Here is a 24,217-nt window from a genome sequence, read left to right as displayed (position 1 = left end):
ATGACCCCCATGCACCGAATGGGTCCTGTGGATGTGCAGTTTTCCAATTATCGGGGTTTCCCTACTCTCCCGGAATGGCCGAAAGACTCACGAAAATCAGGTAGCACTCACAGCCCCCTGGAAGAGTAGGCAAGTCTCCTGGAGACACAATACAAAAAAGAATAGCTGCGCTAAAAATGTTGGTGTTATAAGTCAAAGGGCTTGCATATATAAAATTATAAAGTTTTAATAAACATTCGGAATTTACAATTAAAATCACACATTAAAAAAACTCTCAGTCACCATTATTTCATTACACACATGCTAGTGCTCGTTCCTCTCCCGAAGACGTCAGATGCCTGCTCAAAACCCCCAAATCCAGCTGCACATACCGTGATCCCCCCGTTCATAGACCAAAAGGGGACGGGTCGATTAAGCGATCCGTGCTTAATCGTATTATCGTAGCCTCACCCCCACTTTACATGCTGGTAATCAAGGCATTGCAAAGCGGGGGGTGGAGCCGTGATCACGTCACCATGCCCCTGCATCGCCCATATAAGCATATACCATGCCCCCTTCTGAATCGACCTGGCTGCCAGAAATTAGGTAAGCATGGTTTAATGAAGTGGGTCTTGAGAACTCATTTAAAGTTTTGCAGAGAAGTGGAGAGTCTGATAGGGAGACGTAGAGAATTCCAGAGGTAGGGAGCACCATGGGCAAAATCTTGGGAGGCAGGCATGGGAGGAAGTAATCAGCAGGAGAGGCTGCATGTATTAGTGGAGTGAAGAGGGCAGGTGGGAGTGTAAAGGAATATAAGGTCAGATATGTAAATGGAAGAGGAATGGGTAAGGGCTTTGAAAGTGAGTGTGAGAAGCTTGAATTGGATTTGGAAGGGGAGGCAAATGTAATGTATATAGGCGCATGGCTTCATGGGGAAGGAGTGTGGCCAAAAAATAATACCAATTCATATTACATATAATAGTTGTCTCCATTATTCAAATTACTTCGCACAGTAGCGCCACTACACCAGGTAGGGCCCCGTTTACACATTACGGCAGACAGATTCCCCTTTTTACACATTATGGCAGACAGCGTCCCCTTTTTCCACATTACGGCAGACAGCGTTCTCTTTTTACACATTACGGCAGACAGCATCCCCTTTTTACACATTACGGCAGACAGCGTCCCCTTTTTACACATTATGGCAGACAGAGTTCCCCTTTTACACATTAAGTAGACAGACCGATAAATAGACAGACAGATAGAATAGATGATACTTACCATCCCTCCGCTGGCTCAGGCAGTCAGGCTTGTCGGTGCTGGCAGCTCCAGGGGCAGGGGAGAAGGAAGAGGTGGGAGGGGGAGGAGGGAGCCACAGCAGCTGCGCCGCCGCTGCAAATGTCCCTCTCCTTCCGCATTGGCTGGCCGCCGCCGCTGTGAATGCTGGGATGAGGGAAGCGCATCCCAGCATTCACAGCAGCGGTGGCCAGCCTATGTGGAAGGAGAGGGACTGCTGCAGCGGCGCCGCCACCAATTACATATAGCTGCTGCGGCTCCCTCCCTCCTCTTCCTTCTCCGCTGCTCCTCTCTTCCTCCGGCACAGGCGGCTTGTAATGAGTCACTCTGACTCATTACAAGCCACTGACTTTAGGGAATGGGGGCCGTTGCGCCCTCAGGGCGACTGCGCTATGTGCCAGACACACCTGGCACACACATACTTACGGCACTGGGCAGGACTGAGAGGTACCGAATGTGTGGTTTGAAAGAGAGGGAGGAATCAAGGATGACTCCAAGACAGCATACTTGGGGGCTACAGCAGATAGTTGTGCCCTCAATAGATAATGAAGTTGTGCGAGGTGAAGTTATGCTGGAGGGTGGCAAGATGATCAGCTCAGTCTTAGTCATGTTAAGTTTAACAAAGTTCTGGGGGACATCCTAGAAGAGATAGCAGAGAGACAGTTGGAGATACGAATGAAGAGAGAAGGGGAGAGGTCAGGGGAGGAAAGGTAGATTTGAGCATCATTGACATGGAAAGGATATTGGAAGTCAAAAGAGCGAATGAGCTCACCTAAAGAGGACGTATAGAGAGAGAGAAAAGGAGAGACCCAAGAACAGAACCTTGGGGGACACCTACTGTTAGAGGAAGTGTGGGGGAAGTGGAGTCAGGAGAGGAGACAGAGAAGGAATGGTCAGAGAGGTAGGAGGTCAGCCAGGAGAGGGAAGTATCACAAGTGAAGGATTTGCAGGAGGAGATGGTCCATGGTGTCAAAAGCAGCAAAAAGGTCAAGGAGAATAATGTAGCCATATGGGTGTAAAATTAACAATATGGGTGTATATTTAACAGTATACTGTAGTTGCATAAATAAGAGTATGGATTGATATATAACCATATGGACAGGGCCGTATTAATTCTGGTGGGAGCAATGGAGATGTGGGGGCCACAACTACTGAAGTTGCTGTGCTGCACAACCAAGCCCCCCTCCCAGACACTTGTAAACACTTTATACACTACACGGGTGTAGTATGGTATGCCGGCGCTCGGGCTCCCGGCGACCAGCATACCGGCGCCGGAAGCCCGCCCGCCGGCATACCAACAGCGTGGCGAGCGCAAAGGAGCCCCTTGCGGGCTCGCTGCGCTCGCCACGCTGCGGGCACGGTGGTGCGCTACGCGCGCCACGCTATTTTATTCTCCCTCCAATGGGGGTCGTGGACCCCCACGAGGGAGAATAGCTGTCGGTATGCCGGGTGTCGGGATTCCTGCGCCGGTATACTGTGCGCCGGCATCCCGACATTCGGCATACTGAAGACCACCCCACTACACTCATACATTGTGCTTTCTCTTCTGAAGCCACTAACCCATTATATAGGGTAAGAAGGGCAGCCTCCCTGCTGTCCTAGAGCCACTGTACTACATGCCTGGGCTACTATGCTGCGTAACAAGGTTCATAGCAGAGTTACTCCCAGCGGGTGTGGTTCATAGGGTCGACAGTGTCTAGGTTAACCATGTTTGGGTCAACCATTATTGGTCGACAGGGATGCTAGGTCGACATGGTCTAGGTCGACAGGTCAAAAGGTCGACATGAGTTTTTAATGTTTTTTTGGTGTTGTTTTCTCCGTACAGTGACCGGGAACCCGAATTAGTGCACCGTGTCCCCTCGCATGGCTCGCCATGCTTCGGGCAAGGTGCCTCGCTCCGCTACCACTGCACTCGGCACAGGTTACATAAAGTTCATAAAAATTTTTTTTTTTTTTTTTAAACTCATGTCGACCTTTTGACCTGTCGACCTAGAACATGTCGACCTAGAGACCCTGTCGACCTTGACACCATGTCGACCTAGTAACTAACAGTGGTCAACCTTAACATTGTCGACCTAGTTACTGTCGACCTAGACACCGGATCCCACTCCCAGCAGTCACGATGGCTCCACACTGCTGCCGCCTCCCTCACCTGGTTCTTGGCGAACTGCTCCCGCTTCACCTCCAAGCCACTTCTGGAGCGCCAGCTCAGCACTGTGGCGGGCACGTTCTTATGTAATTAATACTGAAAAACTGCTGCATGTCTCTCAGCAGCCGCAGCCAGTCTCTGCTCTACTACTGCACCGCGCACCTCTCACCGCCTGACACCGTGGTGTCTGTATGGGGGGCAATCACCCTATTCAACCCTCCCTAGATCCACCAGTGACTACACAGTGTCTGGCCGTCTAGAAACATCCCACGAGATTGACATGGAGGAGTTCCTCCGTCCACTGTTAATAAAATTACAAACGCACTCTGTGGGGGCCGCTGATGTGTGGGGGGCCCTGGGACGGCCGCTCCTGTCTTAATCCGGCACTGCATATGGGTGTATTTGCAACCATATAGGTTTATATATAACAATATGGGTTTTTATGTAAAAGTATGGGTGTACTGTATATATATATATATATATATATACAGGATTAGTATGATTTCCCGACTGACAGCATCCCAGACGCTAGAATCCCGACCATGAACGCAGCGGGTCCACTTGTGAGCACACTGCGCTCGCCACGCTTCGGGCCGAAGGTCGCAACAAGGTTCTATTCCCCCTCGGGTGGTGGCGTGGACCACCACACAAGTGGGGTTTCTGGCCGGCGGTTGGGATTCCGACTGTCGGCATTTCAATGGCTGTCGGGATTTTGACTGCTGGGATCCGGACAGTCGGGATTATAACTGCTACAACAGTATAGGAGTATAAGTAAGAACATGAGTGTATGTGGTACAGTATAGGTGTATATAGCACTATATTAGTGTATATATGACAATTTGGGTGTATCTGTACCAATATGAGTGTATATTACTAAACCTATGGGTGTATATGTATGTAACTGTATGGGTGTATAAGTACCAAAATGGGTGTATACAGTACGTAAAAATATGGGTGTAAATAAAACAGGATTGGGGTATACGTTACAATATGGGTGTATATACAATATTGTAATATATTTAACAGTATGGGTGTCTATATAATAATATGTGTGACTATAAGTAACAAAATTGATGTATAGTACTACATGTTGCAACATGGCCTAGGTGTATACATAACTAATATAGGTGTATACGGGACAATATGATTGTGTATATAACAGTATGGGTGTGTGTGACTGTGTATATATAATAGGAGTGTGGAAGAGGTGTGGGTGAACCTGCTCCAGGTTTACAGGAATCAGTGGTTCCCTCTAATGTCAGCTCCATGTCAATGCACCGTAGCTGCTGCTGTATGTGTGTGGATACAGACCAGGGCTCCGGGCTGCTGTGAGCGCAGGAGACTGTTCCCAGCAGCTGCTCCTGGCTCCTCCTCTCCGGGACACGCACGGACCTTGCACAGGGAAGCAACAAGCAGGAGAGAGCAGATATACTGTACATAGGGGCCGGGCTGTCTGTCATTGGTTTACTGACTGCAGATCACAGGATAGGGCACACCAACAACTGCACATTCACACACAGACACACACACACACACACATAGATACACAGACACACACATACATACAGAGTGGCAATGTAACTACTCCCGCACACACACGCAGCTGTACCCGCGCCGATCTCTCTGTCGCTGCTACAAGTCGCTGCCTGGATCTGCTGCCCACTATGGTAAGCGACATGATGAGAGTGTGGTGAGTGTGACCTCCCTCTGAGGTGTTTGTGACCCTTTTATCCCTTTATCCATCACCTAACAGAACTTTGTCTTTGCAGTTTCACTTTCGTGTTGTAAATATGGCTGCATGGGGCACTGATGCTTATAGAAGGGTATGCAGGGGTGGGAAGCAAAGTTGCTGTCAGTATTAATTCTTCTATTACTGCCATTGCATCTGTGAAGTGTGAAGCGTATTTGCCTGTCAGCATTGGATCCAGCACTGTGCATGTGGTGTGGCTGCTTGACTAGCTCCCAAAACTGCTTGGCATTTATCAGTCACCTGCCAGTTTATAATTATTATTATTATTATCTTCCTTTATTTATATGGCGCCACAAGGGGTCCACAGCGCCTTACAAAGTACGAAAACAGAAACCGTATGAACAAAAACAAGACATCTACAGCACAGAACATTGCAGGGCATGGCAGTCATAGTACCCAAATATGCAGCAGTGCAGCAGAACTCAAGGGACAGGTGCCATTGTAGGCAGAGGGGCGGAGGTGATGGTATAAGTGAGGGAAAGCAAAGCACATGAGGGAATAGGGCCCTGCTCCTGAGAGCTTCCAGTCTAAAGGGGAGGTGCAGATATACAGGGGAGACACAGAGGGGAGAGATATTGAGCAAGGAACATTAAACTGTGGGTTAGGATGAGGGCTGGAAGGCTTTGATATGCCAGTTTGAAGAGAGATGGAGAGTCAGAGAGGGAGAGTTCCAGAGGTAAGGAGCAACACAAACTAAATATTTTTTTTTAAAAGGAAAGCAGCATCCCAAGTGATACATGGTCATTTTGCAGCTCTGGGGCACTGGGAACTGCATGTTGAAGCAGTGTTATGGCGGAAATCTACTTTGTAATACCCGTTTAAATCAAAATTTACAGCACCATGGGGTATATTGACTAAGAATACATTATAGCAGGGGTAACTTACTTTGTACTGCTGCTTACCATTGCTATACACCAAAGGATCACCTTACTGCTGTATTCCACAGTATCAGGGGCCCCTTATGAAAGTACCAGTCAGGAGAACAATGCTCCGATGTTAGGCATCATCCCTGACTTCCGGTTTTATTTCCAACAAATTTATGAATGTGCTTATGATAAATACATTTTGTCAAAGTTGATCCTGTTGACAGTCTATATTTCGACAGCCTTATATTGACGGGAGTTTGCTGAAACTGTTGTAATGTTATCTTTAAAGCATTGTAACAATGCATTATAACTTTAAAGCGTCATGCTTAATATTGTAATGCCGATACTGTTACAGTGCTTTATATAACACTACACTGCCATTGTTAATATATTGACTGTCAACAGCATCAACAAACGACTTCCCTTTTGTGGCCTGATAAAAACCAAAACCTAAAAACTGTCCTTCCATGGCTACTTAACTTGCACTTTTGGACCCTATCCATATCTGTCACATTAAAGGTGCATACACACTTGCCGATAAAATGAACGACGTCGCTCATTTTCACCCTTCCTGTGCGACGTTGTTCACTTTCTTGGCAAGTGTCTATGCAGGCGACGGCGACCGATGCGCGACCCCGTGGGTCGTTAATGACCCTAGCTGTCGGCCGTTCACGCATGCTCAATCTGGACTGTCGTCCAAGAGCTGCACCACCTGGCCGCTGTGTGACGTCACTGAGTGATATGAACGTCATATCGCTCAGTGTGTACGGCCGCCACCGTCCACCCGGCCCAGGAGGGGGAAACACTAGATGACTCGCTCATAGAGCATGACATCTAGTGTGTATGCACCTTAGGGTTAGAACATGGGCTTGTGTTCAAAACTAAACTTGTTTTTATCCAGTTAAATGTTGGCAGATGTATTATGCCTGGAGAAGGGATATAGGGGTCTATTCATGAAGCAGTGAAAAGTGTGGAGAAGTGAGCCAGTGGAGAAGTTGCCTATGGCAACCAATCAGCATTGAAGTAACATTTATAATTCGCTTACTATACAATTGTACGGAGCAGCTGATTGGTTGCCATGGGCAGCTTCTCCATAGACTCACTTCTCCACTCTTTTCACTGCTTCAATAGACTCCAAAGAAGTAATGAAGCAGTGATAAGTGTAAGGTGATAACGCACCAGCCAGTCAGTTCCTGTCATTTTTCATATCCGAAATGATTGGCTGGTGCGTTATCACCTTGCGCTTATTACTTCTTTATACCTTCTCCAGGTTAATACATCTGTCCCAGCTTGTTCCAAATCTCAAGTCAGACCCAGGACTTTTGGTGAAAAAGAGGTATTACAAACCTGAATCAGGCCCTGTGACGTGTAGGTATGCATCAGAAGTAATTGTGGTGCAGCCCTATAGGTTTGCTACATTGGAATAGTACATAATAGTATGTTGTGGGGATGGTGACTATGGGGGTAATTCCAAGTTGATCGCAGTAGGAAATTTTTTAGCAGTTGGACAAAACCATGGCCCTCATTCCGAGTTGTTCGCTCGCAAGGCGATTTTAGCAGAGTTACACACGCTAAGCCGCCGCCTACTGGGAGTGAATCTTAGCTTCTTAAAATTGCGAACGATGTATTCGCAATATTGGGATTACACACCTCGTAGCAGTTTCTGAGTAACTTCAACCTTACTCGGCATCTGCGATCAGTTCAGTGCTTGTCGTTCCTGGTTTGACGTCACAAACACACCCAGCGTTCGCCCAGACACTCCCCCGTTTCTCCGGCCACTCCTGCGTTTTTTCCGGAAACGGTAGCGTTTCTTCCCACACGCCCATAAAACGGCCTGTTTCCGCCCAGTAACACCCATTTCCTGTCAATCACACTACGATCGTCAGAACGATGAAAAAGCCGTGAGTAAAAATCCTAACAGCATAGCAAATTTACTTGGCGCAGTCGCAGTGCGGACATTGCGCCTGCGCATTAAGCAGAAAATCGCTGCGATGCGATAAAACTTACCGAGCGAACAACTCGGAATGACCCCCCATGTGCACTGCAGGGGGGGCAGATGTAACGTGCAGAGAGAGTTAGATTTGGGTGTGGGGTGTTCAATCTGCAATCTAAATTGCAGTGTAAAAATAAAGCAGCCAGTATTTACCCTGCACAGAAACAAAATAACCCACCCAAATCTAACTCTTTCTGCACATGTTATATCTGCCCCCCCTGCAGTGCACATGGTTTTGCCCAACTGCTAAAAAATTTCCTGCTGCGATCAACTTGGAATTACCCCCTATAGACAGAGGACAGGGAGGAGCTGATGAAAGTGAAACTAGGAAGTGAGGTTATGAAGAAGGGGGAGAACAGCTAGGTGTGTAATATGTAGTGGTGGCAGGAAGTGTGTAAGGCTTGAGGTTGTGATAATATGTTAGAAGATAAACTAACCCAGTTTGTTTTACATCGGTCCCCGTTCTGTCACTTATCTGCCAATTCCTCTAACCTGCTCTTAATTAATGGATGTGAAAAAAACCCCATTTGGCACAAGTAACTGCAGTGAGAAAACATGAGAAGGGAAAGTGGGTTGGTGTGTTGCAGAATGTGACCACACATGGGGCCTAATTCAGACCTGATTCCTTGCTAGCGTTTTTTGCAGCACTGTGATCAGGTCAGAACTGCGCATACGTATGCAGCGCAATATGCAGGCGCATCACACAGGTACAAAGCGTATCGCCGCTCAGTGATGGGTTTGTGCGAAGAATCCATTCGCACGGGTGATCACAAGGAGATTGACAGGAAGAAGGCATTTGTGGGTGGAAACTGACAGTTTTCTGGGAGTGGTTGGAAAACTCAGGCGTTCTCAAGCATTTGCTGGGAGGGTTCCTGACGTCAATTCCGGCGCCGGACAGGCTGATGTGATCGCAGCAGCTGAGTAAGTCCTGGGCTACTTAGAAACTGCACAAACACTTTTTGTTCCGCTCGGCTGCACATGCGATCGCACACTTGCACAGCTAAAATACACTCCCCAGTGGGTGGTGACTATGCATACGCTGGACTGCAAAAAGACCCTAGCGAGCGATCAGGTCTGAATTAGGCCCTTGGGCCGATCCTGTCACGCAGCTTGAGTTACAGGATCAGTATTTAATCTGGTCATACACGGAGATAGAATGAGATCCAGGCTTTTGGGACAAGTGAAGAGCACCCAGATCTCTTACGGCGTCAGTGGACCTACAGTAGTAGCCAGGTTAGGAGATGACCACACACAGATCAGTTGGGGTCATCTTCTATCCACATACCTAGCAATAATCTGATTACAATGAAATAATTTGGCTTGTTTAGAGGCCACGTACACAGGGTAATTGGTTGATACCACTGCAGATATCTCAGAATGATAATTATCTTGATCTACAGGATGAGCAAGCAAACTGGTTTTCTAGCTGTTGTGAAACCCAATGTTCTAGCATAAAACTTCAGCCTGCATGGTATCACAATATGAAGTGCTACATCTGTAACAACTGTCCCTGTTTTGGAGCGACCATTCTTCTTTCAGATTAGGGGGTCTATTTAGTAAAATGAATAAAGGCTATTTTGCTTCTCCGGTATTTGTGCTGGAGAAAGCTTTCATTTAGTTTCTCACTATTTACAATAAAGAAAAGTCCAGAGATATCAATAACGGTATCTGGTCTATAGATCTACACTAAAAAGGTCTACAGTCAATAGGTCGACTACTAATGGTAGACATACATTAGGTCGACAGGGTCAAAAGGTCAACATTTAAAGGTAGACAGTCCAAAAGGTCAACAGGGTCAAAAGGTCAATGTGACAATTGTGGACCAGTTTTTTTATTTATTTTGTAATTTTTTTCAACTATTTCATACTTTACCATCCACGTGGACTACAATTGGGAATAGTAACCTGCGCTCGGCACCATGCCCAAAGCATGGTGAGCGAACAGAGCCATGTGAAGGGACATGGTACACTAATGGGGCTTGTTTGTGGCAGAAAAGTGACAAAACACCCAAAAAAACACACAAAAAATTGTGTTTATCTTTTTTTATGTACCCCATCTCCATGTAGACTTTTTGACCCTGTCAACCTTTTTTCTACTGTCTACCTATTCTGTGTTGATCCTTTGACACTGTCCACTTCATGCATGTCTACCACTTTTGGTAGCCCTATTGATGTAGACCTTTTTAGAATAGATCTAATAATCCACACCCACCAATAACACATCGCTGCAGCCTCCAATAGGCCTCAATGGGCACAAATTGTATTTTAAAGACGAGAGAAGCTATGGGGTATATTCAATTCATGTCGGATCCTTTCCGACGGAAAGGATCCGACATGTGAGTATTCAATAATCAGCCAAACTCGACAGGTTTGGCCCGTTCCCGACAATGCTAATCCGACTTTTGTTAAAGTTGGTTTGACATGGTCGGAAACGGGGTTCAAACCTGTCGAGTTTGGCCGCGCTTCCGACAGTGCATGTGGATTCCGACAATCCACGTGTTTTCCGACAAGTCGGGAATTCCTGACTTGTTGGAAAATCTGAGCCGTCATTGAATAGGTCGGAACCCCTTCCGACCTAAACAAGTTTCCGACAATAATTGAATACACCCGTATTTCATAATGCCATCTCAGGTGACATAAGAAGAAGAGACCTTTCCCTTCCTGCTTTCTCCCATACTGCATTGTGTCTCCTGCCTCCATTGGCTACTTTAGATACGTGCTGGGACAGACCTATAGTGCGAAATCTGTCCTGTCTCCCCAAAAAATATAAATATAGAGAATAATGGAAAGTGAAAAGTGGTGATGTTTTGATGCCACTTTTAATTTTCATTTTAAAATAGAGCCCTCCTGGCCCTATTTAGCAAAGTGTTTCAGGTCTTACAACATGCAGAAACTAAAGTATCCGCATGTTTCAAGTATCACAGCTATGTAGGAAAGGGCGAACGTAGAAAATAACGTCATCTTCTCCATTAATGCCAGACCCCTACAACATTGCATTGTAGAGAGCAAGTCATTGCTCACTACTGTGATTAATGTTTTCAGTAAGCAGAAAATAATTAAGCAAAACCTTAAAAACTCACTTTATATATCTGGAAGTGGTGTTATATGAGGTATATTCCTAATCACAGCCGAAAACTGCAGGCGGCTGAAACTCTCCCACTCTCCTCCCATCATATGGCAATTACACTGCCAGTGTTTCCAGCAGTGTAAATGTTTAATACAAGGCTGTATTAAAATGTATCTATATGTATATATCAATCTCTCTCTCTCTCTCTCTATATATATATATATATATATATATATATATATATATATTTCTCTATCGTCCTAGTGGATGCTGGGGTTCCTGAAAGGACCATGGGGAATAGCGGCTCCGCAGGAGACAGGGCACAAAAAGTAAAGCTTTTTCCGATCAGGTGGTGTGCACTGGCTCCTCCCCCTATGACCCTCCTCCAGACTCCAGTTAGATTTTTGTGCCCGGCCGAGAAGGGTGCAATCTAGGTGGCTCTCCTAAAGAGCTGCTTAGAAAAAGTTTAGCTAGGTTTTTTATTTTACAGTGATTCCTGCTGGCAACAGGATCACTGCAGCGAGGGACTGAGGGGAGAAGGAGTCAACTCACCTGCGTGCAGGATGGATTGGCTTCTTGGCTACTGGACATCAAGCTCCAGAGGGACGATCACGGGTACAGCCTGGATGGTCACCGGAGCCACGCCGCCGGCCCCCTTGCAGATGCTGAAGACAGAAGAGGTCCAGAATCGGCGGCTGAAGACTCCTGCAGTCTTCAAAAGGTAGCGCACAGCACTGCAGCTGTGCGCCATTTTCCTCTCAGCACACTTCACACGGCAGTCACTGAGGGTGCAGGGCGCTGGGAGGGGGGCGCCCTGGGAGGCAAAATGATTACCTATAAAGGCTAAAAATACCTCACATATAGCCCTAGAGGCTATATGGAGATATTTAACCCCTGCCTAATTTCTCTAAATAGCGGGAGACGAGCCCGCCAGAAAAGGGGCGGGGCCTATCTCCTCAGCACACGGCGCCATTTCCTCTCACAGTTCCGCTGGTCAGGACGGCTCCCAAGTCTCTCCCCTGCACTGCACTACAGAAACAGGGTAAAACAGAGAGGGGGGGGCACATTTATGGCGATAATTTGATATAACAAAGCAGCTATAAGGGAGCACTTATTATAAGGCTATCCCTGATATATATATATAGCGCTTTTGGTGTGTGCTGGCAAACTCTCCCTCTGTCTCCCCAAAGGGCTAGTGGGTCCTGTCTTCGTTAGGAGCATTCCCTGTGTGTCTGCTGTGTGTCGGTACGTGTGTGTCGACATGTATGAGGACGATATTGGTGTGGAGGCGGAGCAATTGCCAAATATGAGGATGTCACCCCCTAGGGAGTCGACACCGGAATGGATGCCTTTATTTATGGAACTACGGGATAGTGTCAACACGCTAAAGCAGTCGTTTGACGACATGAGGCGGCCGGACAATCAATTAGTGCCTGTCCAGGCGACTCAAACACCGTCAGGGGCTGTGAAACGCCCTTTGCCTCAGTCGGTCGACACAGACCCAGACACAGGCGATGACTCCAGTGGTGACGGTGACGAATCAACCGTATTTTCCAGTAGGGCCACACGTTATATGATTTTGGCAATGAAGGAGGCGTTACATTTAGCTGATACTACAGGTACCACTAAACAGGGTATTATGTGGGGTATGAAAAAACTACCTATAGTTTTTCCTGAATCAGAAGAATTAAATGACGTGTGTAATGAAGCGTGGGTTGCCCCTGATAAAAAACTGATAATTTCAAAGAAATTATTGGCATTATACCCTTTCCCGCCAGAGGTTAGGGAGCGCTGGGAAACACCTCCTAGGGTGGACAAGGCGCTAACACGCTTATCTAAACAAGTGGCGTTACCCTCTCCTGAGACGGCCGCACTTAAAGATCCATCAGATAGGAGGATGGAAAATATCCAAAAAAGTATATACACACATGCAGGTGTTATACTACGACCAGCTGTAGCGACTGCCTGGATGGGCAGTGCTGGGGTAGTTTGGTCAGAGTCCCTGATTGAAAATATTGATACCCTGGACAGGGACAATATTTTACTGTCGTTAGAACAAATAAAGGATGCATTTCTTTATATGCGTGATGCACAGAGGGATATCTGCACACTGGCATCACGGGTAAGTGCTATGTCCATTTCGGCCAGAAGAGTTTTATGGACGCGACAGTGGTCAGGTGATGCGGATTCAAAACGGCATATGGAAGTTTTGCCGTATAAAGGGGAGGAGTTATTTGGAGTCGGTCTATCAGATTTGGTGGCCACGGCTACAGCCGGGAAATCCACCTTTCTACCTCAAGTCACTCCCCCACAGAAAAAGGCACCGACTTTTCAACCGCAGCCCTTTCGTTCCTTTAAAAATAAGAGAGCAAAGGGCTATTCATATCTGCCACGAGGCAAAGGTCGAGGGAAGAGACAGCAACACGCAGCTCCTTCCCAGGAACAGAAGCCCTCCCCGGCTTCTACAAAAGCCTCAGCATGACGCTGGGGCTCCTCAAGCGGACTCGGGGATGGTGGGCGGTCGTCTCAAAAATTACAGCGCGCAGTGGGCTCACTCGCAGGTAGATCCCTGGATCCTGCAGATAATATCTCAAGGGTACAGGTTGGAATTAGAGACGGATCCACCTCGCCGTTTCCTGAAGTCTGCTTTACCAACGTCCCCCTCCGAAAGGGAGACGGTTTTGGAAGCCATTCACAAGCTGTACTCTCAGCAGGTGATAGTCAAGGTACCTCTTCTACAACAAGGGAAGGGGTATTATTCCACTCTTTTTGTGGTACCGAAGCCGGATGGCTCGGTAAGGCCTATTCTAAATCTGAAGTCCTTGAACCTGTACATAAAGAAGTTCAAGTTCAAAATGGAGTCACTCAGAGCAGTGATAGCGAACCTGGAAGAGGGGGACTTTATGGTATCCTTGGACATCAAGGATGCGTATCTCCACGTTCCAATTTACCCCTCACACCAGGGGTACCTCAGGTTCGTTGTACAAAACTGTCACTATCAGTTTCAGACGCTGCCGTTCGGATTGTCCACGGCACCTCGGATCTTTACAAAGGTAATGGCCGAGATGATGATTCTTCTTCGAAGAAAAGGCGTATTAATTATCCCATACTTGGACGATCTCCTAATAAGGGCGAGGTCCAGAGAACAGCTAGAGATGGGATTAGCACTGTCTCAAGAAGTGCTAAAACAGCACGGGTGGATTCTGAATATTCCAAAATCCCAGTTAATGCCGACAACTCGTCTGCTGTTCCTAGGGATGATTCTGGACACGGTTCAGAAAAAGGTTTTTCTCCCGGAGGAAAAAGCCAAGGAGTTATCCGAGCTTGTCAGGAACCTCCTAAAACCAGGAAAGGTGTCTGTACATCAATGCACAAGAGTCCTGGGAAAAATGGTAGCTTCTTACGAAGCAATTCCATTCGGCAGATTCCACGCAAGAATTTTCCAAAGGGATCTGTTGGACAAATGGTCAGGGTCGCATCTTCAGATGCACCTACGGATAACCCTGTCTCCAAGGACAAGGGTGTCTCTTCTGTGGTGGTTGCAGAGTCCTCATCTATTGGAGGGCCGCAGATTCGGCATACAGGATTGGATCCTGGTGACCACGGACGCCAGCCTGAGAGGCTGGGGAGCAGTCACACAAGGAAGAAACTTCCAGGGAGTATGGACGAGCCTGGAAACGTCTCTTCACATAAACATTCTGGAACTAAGAGCAATATACAATGCTCTAAGCCAGGCAGAACCTCTGCTTCAGGGAAAACCGGTGTTGATCCAGTCGGACAACATCACGGCAGTCGCCCATGTGAACAGACAGGGCGGCACAAGAAGCAGGAGTGCAATGGCAGAAGCTGCAAGGATTCTTCGCTGGGCAGAGAATCATGTGATAGCGCTATCAGCAGTGTTCATCCCGGGAGTGGACAACTGGGAAGCAGACTTCCTCAGCAGACACGATCTTCACCCGGGAGAGTGGGGACTTCATCCAGAAGTCTTCCACATGCTGGTAACCCGTTGGGAAAGACCAATGGTGGACATGATGGCGTCTCGCCTCAACAAAAAACTGGACAGGTATTGCGCCAGGTCAAGAGATCCGCAGGCAATAGCTGTGGACGCGCTGGTAACGCCTTGGGTGTACCAGTCGGTGTATGTGTTTCCTCCTCTGCCTCTCATACCAAAAGTATTGAGAATTATACGGCAAAGAGGCGTAAGAACGATACTAGTGGTTCCGGATTGGCCAAGAAGGACTTGGTACCCGGAACTTCAAGAGATGATCACGGAAGATCCGTGGCCTCTACCTCTAAGGAGGGACTTGCTTCAGCAGGGTCCCTGTCTGTTTCAAGACTTACCGCGGCTGCGTTTGACGGCATGGCGGTTGAACGCCGGATCCTAATGGAAAAAGGCATGCCGGAAGAAGTCATTCCTACTTTGATTAAAGCAAGGAAAGAAGTAACCGTGCAACATTATCACCGAATTTGGCGAAAATATGTTGCGTGGTGCGAAGATCGGAGTGCTCCGACGGAGGAATTTCAACTGGGTCGATTCCTACATTTCCTGCAATCAGGATTGTCTATGGGTCTCAAATTGGGATCTATTAAGGTTCAAATTTCGGCCCTGTCGATTTTCTTTCAAAAAGAATTGGCTTCAGTCCCTGAAGTCCAGACCTTTGTGAAGGGAGTGCTGCATATACAGCCTCCTGTGGTGCCTCCAGTGGCACCGTGGGATCTCAATGTAGTTTTGGATTTTCTAAAATCTCATTGGTTTGAACCACTAAATAAGGTGGATTTGAAATATCTCACTTGGAAAGTGACCATGCTTCTAGCCCTGGCTTCTGCCAGGAGAGTGTCAGAATTGGCAGCTTTATCTTACAAAAGCCCATATCTGATTTTCCATTCGGACAGGGCAGAACTGCGGACTCGTCCGCATTTTCTCCCTAAGGTGGTGTCAGCATTTCATCTGAACCAGCCTATTGTAGTGCCTGCGGCTACAAGTGACTTGGAGGACTCCAAGTTACTGGACGTTGTCAGAGCATTAAAAATATATATTGCAAGAACAGCTGGAGTCAGAAAATCTGACTCGTTGTTTATATTGTATGCACCCAACAAGATGGGTGCTCCTGCGTCTAAGCAGACGATTGCTCGTTGGATCTGTAGCACAATCCAACTGGCACATTCTGTGGCAGGCCTGCCACAGCCTAAATCTGTAAAGGCACACTCCACAAGGAAGGTGGGCTCATCTTGGGCGGCTGCCCGAGGGGTCTCGGCATTACAACTTTGCCGAGCAGCTACGTGGTCAGGGGAGAACACGTTTGTAAAATTTTACAAATTTGATACTCTGGCTAAGGAGGACCTGGAGTTCTCTCATTCGGTGCTGCAGAGTCATCCGCACTCTCCCGCCCGTTTGGGAGCTTTGGTATAATCCCCATGGTCCTTACAGGAACCCCAGCATCCACTAGGACGATAGAGAAAATAAGATTTTACTTACCGATAAATCTATTTCTCGGAGTCCGTAGTGGATGCTGGGCGCCCATCCCAAGTGCGGATTATCTGCATAAATTGTACATAGTTATTGTTACCTTATTCGGGTTATTGTTGTAGGAAGCCATCTTTCAGAGGCTCCGCTGTTATCATACTGTTAACTGGGTTTAGATCACAAGTTGTACGGTGTGATTGGTGTGGCTGGTATGAGTCTTACCCGGGATTCAAAATCCTCCCTTATTGTGTACGCTCGTCCGGGCACAGTACCTAACTGGAGTCTGGAGGAGGGTCATAGGGGGAGGAGCCAGTGCACACCACCTGATCGGAAAAAGCTTTACTTTTTGTGCCCTGTCTCCTGCGGAGCCGCTATTCCCCATGGTCCTTTCAGGAACCCCAGCATCCACTACGGACTCCGAGAAATAGATTTATCGGTAAGTAAAATCTTATTATATTTTATAGCTACAGTTCCCTTTGATGCATTTGCGAGTCAGTAGCTACATATCAGGGAAAACTCCACCTGGGAGATGGAGGAGCATGTGGGGGAGGGAGCAGACCACAGCCAGGAAGGGCTATATATAGTGTACATATAACTATATGCACAATATGTATGCTGTGCAGAGACACAGTAAGCAGGGCTATTACACACTCTCCGGTTTTCCCCGGAGGGCTATTACACACTCTCCGGTTTTCCCCGGATGGCAAAAAGCCAGACAAACTTTGTCCGGCTTTTTGCCATCCGAGAGGGTCTTTCACACAACACGGCTTTGAGCCGTGTATAATGCTGTGCGCATGCGCAGCAGCAGCGGCTAAAAAAACGTTGTGTGTGAAAGCTCCCCTTCACAGACACGGTTCACTGCCTCCAAAGACGACACGTGTTTAGTGGGTGTGGTCCGGACAACGCTGGCGTGTCCAAACCATTTCAGCCACTAAGAGAGAAAAAAATGGTACCGGATCACCCGCCAGCGGCAAATAATTTCCAAATGCTGGGTGGCCCCCAGCATGTATGTAGATGGACGCAGATCTTGCTGCGGAAGCAAGATCTGCGTCTATCTCTGAATAACCCCCATAATACACAGCTGCCCCTGATTTTCAGGGACAGTCCCAGGTTTTATAGAGTTGTCCCTGGGAAATAGCAATATTGATCAACTGCATAATAAAACACTTCATATTATGCATGCAAGCTGTAATTCTCCATATCATGGCTTTATAAGCTAACATTTATTTGCTGCAGTATGTTATAATCATATTCAGTAACCATGAGATTATGGGGATTGTTGTGCTCCAGACTCTGCAGAGACAGTATTGCACAAGGCGTACTGTGATGCGTCAGCTCAGGTTATGTGGTTGTGTCTGTAGCTGGTGACATTGTACTGAACAGTCTGTTGGCACTTGAGGGATTCTTTGAGACATGCACCTGCTTACTAACCCTATTTGAACTGTATAGCACAAGGGTGGTATTTATGCTGTGGGTCCGGCTTTAGGTCTACGAGAACTAAGGTTAGGATCACACTTGGCAATAGTCCTTGTGATGGTGTTGCATGTGATTGCTTTGTAGTCTTACTTCAGACCTGCTGTATAATCTGTAACTGCAGGTCCCCTATGGGACCTATAATCGGTTGCATTTGCAATAGGCATATTAACAGAAATATGACACAATCAAAACAGAATTGCAGTGTCATATGTAGTAGAATCTCGGACACTAGTGTAAGTGCAGCCTGGCTACATAAATGCAGTTTCACACCCTCCGACTGTACAGTTTTAGCCAGGTCATTACCGTTTTATTGTGGTCTGTACCGGCAAATAAGGGCTTTAAACTGGGTCACTTCAGCCAGAGGCCTCCATGTATACTTTATAGATGAAAATGTAGATGTGTAAGCCACTGATAAGGCCTGTGGGTGTGTACGTTTTGGTGCCAGTCTGTGCAGCTTCACAGAGTAGTAAGAAAGGGGCACCTCCCATACAATCTGCATGCAGGGTATAGGGTTGCATTAAAATGGAATTTCTTTTTCACAGGCTTTTGCAATCAAAGTTAATACTGTGCCCTGAAACTTGTTTAAACCTAACACTGGGTTTTAGGATATATATTTAGTTTCTCTGGGATACTACAGTACATTATTAGTTAATAAGTTGCAAATGTGCTAAATCTAGCGCAGTTTGTCACTGGTATTGATCTCCAAGATGGATTAAAGCAGGTACCATAGAGGCAGGATGCAGTTAACATACCGGTTGTTGGTATCCCGGCGTTCAGGATAAAGACGCAAGAATCCCGGCAGCTGGTGAAATGCTGCGCTCGCCACAGGGCCTATTCCCACTCTATGGGTGTCGTGGCCATCCACAAGTAGGAATAGCTCTGGTGCGCCGGATTTCAGCGTCGGTATCCTGTACGCCGGAATCCCGACAGCTGGCATTTTAACTGCAGCCCCTAACCAAGGGCCATTAAATATTTCTCATGAATTTTCAGGCATCCCAAGCCTTGGAATTGTGCCAGCAGAATGCGGAGGAGGTGAAGGTGTTAATGAAAGACAATGTGGAGAAAGTCCTGGAGAGGGAAGGCAAACTGGAAAATCTAGTAGTTCGTTCTGATGAACTGAAGAGCATGGTAAGTCCCTAAAGACAGCCTTCATTACCTTATAGCTAATCATCACGTGCCCAGTGTATAACACAACTCACCTCCTGCATCTAATCGTCGCATGCCCAGTGTATAACCTCCTGCATCTAATCGTCACATGCCCAGTGTATAACACAACTCACCTCCTGCATCTAATCGTCGCATGCCCAGTGTATAACACAACTCACCTCCTGCATCTAATCATCACATGCCCAGTGTATAACACAACTCACCTCCTGCATCTAATCGTCGCATGCCCAGTGTATAACCTCCTGCATCTAATCGTCACATGCCCAGTGTATAACACAACTCACCTCCTGCATCTAATCGTCGCATGCCCAGTGTATAACACAACTCACCTCCTGCATCTAATCATCACATGCCCAGTGTATAACACAACTCACCTCCTGCATCTAATTGTCACATGCCCAGAGTATAACACAACTCACCTCCTGCATCTAATCGTCACATGCCCAGTGTATAACACAACTCACCTCCTGCATCTAATTGTCACATGCCCAGAGTATAACACAACTCACCTCCTGCATCTAATCGTCACATGCCCAGAGTATAACACAACTCACCTCCTGCATCTAATCGTCACATGCCCAGTGTATAACACAACTCACCTCCTGCATCTAATCGTCACATGCCCAGTGTATAACTCAACTCACCTCCTGCATCTAATCGTCACATGCCCAGTGTATAACTCAACTCACCTCCTGCATCTAATCATCGCATGCCCAGTGTATAACACAACTCACCTCCTGCATCTAATCATCGCATGCCCAGTGTATAACACAACTCACCTCCTGCATCTAATCGTCACATGCCCAGTGTATAACACAACTCACCTCCTGCATCTAATCGTCACATGCCCAGTGTATAACACAACTCCCCTCCTGCATCTACTCAGCACATGCCCAGTGTATAACACAACTCACCTCCTGCATCTAATCATCACATGCCCAGTGTATAACACAACTCACCTCCTGCATCTAATCATCACATGCCCAGTGTATAACACAACTCACCTCCTACATCTAATCATCACACGCCCAGTGTATAACATAACTCACCTCCTGCATCTAATCATCACATGCCCAGTGTATAACACAACTCACCTCCTGCATCTAATCATCGCATGCCCAGTGTATAACACAACTCACCTCCTGCATCTAATCATCGCATGCCCAGTGTATAACACAACTCACCTCCTGCATCTAATCGTCACATGCCCAGTGTATAACACAACTCCCCTCCTGCATCTACTCAGCACATGCCCAGTGTATAACACAACTCACCTCCTGCATCTAATCATCACATGCCCAGTGTATAACACAACTCACCTCCTGCATCTAATCATCACATGCCCAGTGTATAACATAACTCACCTCCTGCATCTAATCATCACATGCCCAGTGTATAACACAACTCACCTCCTGCATCTAATCATCGCATGCCCAGTGTATAACACAACTCACCTCCTGCATCTAATCATCGCATGCCCAGTGTATAACACAACTCACCTCCTGCATCTAATCATCACATGCCCAGTGTATAACACAACTCACCTCCTGCATCTAATCATCGCATGCCCAGTGTATAACACAACTCACCTCCTGCATCTAATCATCGCATGCCCAGTGTATAACACAACTCACCTCCTGCATCTAATCATCGCATGCCCAGTGTATAACACAACTCACCTCCTGCATCTAATCATCACATGCCCAGTGTATAACACAACTCACCTCCTGCATCTAATCATCACATGCCCAGTGTATAACACAACTCCCCTCCTGCATCTAATCGTCACATGCCCAGTGTATAACACAACTCACCTCCTGCATCTAATCATCACATGCCCAGTGTATAACACAACTCACCTCCTGCATCTAATCATCGCATGCCCAGTGTATAACACAACTCACCTCCTGCATCTAATCATCGCATGCCCAGTGTATAACACAACTCACCTCCTGCATCTAATCATCACATGCCCAGTGTATAATACAACTCACCTCCTGCATCTAATCGTCACATGCCCAGTGTATAACACAACTCACCTCCTGCATCTACTCAGCACATGCCCAGTGTATAACACAACTCACCTCCTGCATCTAATCATCACATGCCCAGTGTATAACACAACTCACCTCCTGCATCTAATCATCACATGCCCAGTGTATAACACAACTCACCTCCTGCATCTAATCATCGCATGCCCAGTGTATAACACAACTCACCTCCTGCATCTAATCATCACATGCCCAGTGTATAACACAACTCACCTCCTGCATCTAATCATCGCATGCCCAGTGTATAACACAACTCACCTCCTGCATCTAATCATCACATGCCCAGTGTATAACACAACTCACCTCCTGCATCTAATCGTCACATGCCCAGAGTATAACACAACTCACCTCCTGCATCTAATCGTCACATGCCCAGAGTATAACATAACTCACCTCCTGCATCTAATCATCACATGCCCAGTGTATAACACAACTCACCTCCTGCATCTAATCATCACATGCCCAGTGTATAACACAACTCACCTCCTGCATCTAATCATCACATGTTTAACACCTCCTGCATCTGCTCCTCGCTGTCAATATACAAGCCTACATGTTGTACTTTTAAAACTATAGTACATTTGCACTAGTATAAATAATATGCTGTCAAAAAATTCCAATGAAAATCCCTGGGGAACAAAGGAACATTTTCATTTCTAAACATGTTGCATTTGCTGTGTAATAGAGGATCCTCATTACCAGCCTGCATTAAGTTTCCATGGTCTCAGAAATAGATCCTGAAGTGATTCTTTACAACCCCTGGATTTCCGGGTTACATTGATAAGTATAACATAACACTCCATTTATTTAGTCTGTTCTTGTCCTGCTTTATGCTTGTATGCTCACACAGCCTGTTCTCATATGTCACCCATACATTAATACAGTGATATAGATACTAGTAATATGAGCATTAATTCCCATGCATCTCACCCGCAGGCCAGCAACTTCCAGAAGACAGCCAAGACCGTGGAGCTTAAAACGCGTTGGGAGAAATGGCGTTGGTACATTATAGCTGGATTAATAGTTCTGGTGATTGTGGTCATTATCATCATCATTGTGGCTACGCAGCTGAGCGGGGGGCAAGCAGAAGCTGCAGCATCTCCAGACCCCTAACAAATGTATCTGCAAAGTGTGTATGCCACATTTGGAATAAATGGGAAAGTGAATGCAGAAGGAAATTGAGAGGACAGCGCATTAGAGAATTACTCCTCAGCCCCAGTCTGTGTACAGATCTGCATAACACCATTCACCTGGAGATAACAGTCTGCTGACTGAAGAGTTGTTTATTCATTAACCACTATACACAAACCACACAGCTGTCCTGTGTATGGATCTTAGATCTATTTCCCCCACTCTTGTGTGTGTTGCTTCATAGACCAATGCCTGTGCCTCACAATGTACAGAACTCTGCACAACAAAATGAGTGTTCCTCCTACTGTGTATAGTCTTCATCAGTGCTCTATTGTGCATATAGTTCTGCATATAATTGCTCTGCCATTCCTTGCCATTTATAGACCTGCAGTGAACTATTTGTCATCTGTCTCCAAACTTATATTCACATGTGATGATCATTGTGCCTTCAGTGCATATCTGCATATGGATCTTCAAAGAATTGTTTCTGTGCCTTTAGGTGTACTGATACAGTTGCACAAAAGTTATATACGTCTGTAATCCTGCGCTACAGTTTAATGCTGCCGTTTAAAATCGATGGGATTCACCCTTGAACTGCTATGTAAGTGTCTTTTCAACCCCACGCTAACACTTGTGCACCGATCTGGAGGAAAACGACAGAAGTTTGGAGTGGTTTTCCAGTATTTTTAAAGTTTTAATACTTTAGAGAGCGCCTGTTTTTAATCATTTTTGTATTTGCTGTACTGATACAGTACCCGCTGCTGATGTGAATGCCAATATTTCGGTGTATGCAGGGTTGTGCCACATATGAGGGACATATATTGCTGCAGGCTGTAACCCCTTTGTGGGTAGACTTGAAAACCTTGTGTATCTGCAGCGTGAATAAACATTGTTCAGATAGATCTCACTGTTGCTTGTGTGATAGATGGGGGGGGGGGGCAGTATAATATGTGGGGAGGGTTCTTAAGAGGAAGAAGAATATGAAGAGGAGATATAGCAGACATAAAACATGAGGGAAGACAGACCAAGGAAGTGCGTATACGATCTCATGAGAACAGGGGTGAGCAGTGGATGAGATATTTAGGGGTATATTCAATTGAAGTCGGATCCATTCCGTCATTCATTTGTCGGAATGGATTCGACCTGGGCTATTCAAAGCAATCTCAATTTGACCTTAAAAAAAGTTAAATTGAGATGCGGGCAGAAGGGGAGAGCAGCGCCGGAGGAGACGGGAGAGTCGCGGGCACTGGGTGAGAGCAGAGACGGGGGAGAGCCAGGAGTGCAGCCAGCGCTACAGCAGCTGGTAGCGTAGCCAGAGGATGTCACAGCCGCCGCTCACTGCAGCATCCACCCGGCTCCAGCAAGCGGAACCTCGCTTGCTGGAGCCGGGTAGACGCTGCAGCGAGCGGCGGCTGTGATATCCTCCAGCTACGCTGCCAGCTGCTGTAGCGCTGCGCTCCCGTCTCTGCTCTCACCCTGTGCCCGCGGCTCTCCCGTCTCCTCCGGCGCTGTTCTCCTCCTGTGCCCCCACCGTCTCCTCCGGTGCCGCTTTCCCCTTTGTGCCCCCACAATCTCCTCCGGCGCTGCTCTCCCCCTGTGCCCCCACAATCTCCTCCGGCGCTGCTCTCCCCCTGTGCCCCCACAGTCTCCTCCGGCGCTGCTCTCCCCCTGTGCCCCCACAGTCTCCTCCGGCGCTGCTCTCCCCCTGTGCTCCCACAGTCTTCTCCGGCGCTGCTCTCCCCCTGTGCCCCCACCGTCTCCTCCGGTGACGCTTTCCCCTTTGTGCCCCCACCATCTCCTCCGGCGCTGCTCTCCCCCTGTGCCCCCAC

At 47.1% G+C, this 24,217-nt stretch overlaps 1 protein-coding gene across 1 annotated transcript; it reads left to right on the top strand.

The window, feature by feature from the left end:
* Positions 1 to 4,797: 4,797 nt before the first annotated feature.
* Positions 4,798 to 23,290, top strand: LOC134936748 (vesicle-associated membrane protein 5-like). The gene is made up of 3 exons (XM_063931972.1): positions 4,798 to 5,091; positions 19,030 to 19,167; positions 22,194 to 23,290. The coding sequence occupies exons 1-3, from the start codon at positions 5,089 to 5,091 to the stop codon at positions 22,368 to 22,370; spliced, it is 318 nt and encodes a 105-aa protein (XP_063788042.1). The 5' UTR covers positions 4,798 to 5,088; the 3' UTR covers positions 22,371 to 23,290.
* Positions 23,291 to 24,217: the final 927 nt, after the last annotated feature.

The sequence above is a fragment of the Pseudophryne corroboree genome, chromosome 6 (assembly GCF_028390025.1).
Source record: "Pseudophryne corroboree isolate aPseCor3 chromosome 6, aPseCor3.hap2, whole genome shotgun sequence".
Classification (NCBI taxonomy): domain Eukaryota; kingdom Metazoa; phylum Chordata; class Amphibia; order Anura; family Myobatrachidae; genus Pseudophryne; species Pseudophryne corroboree.
The sequence above is the reverse complement of the archived record's forward strand: the minus strand, read 5'-3'. Positions and strand labels throughout refer to the sequence as shown.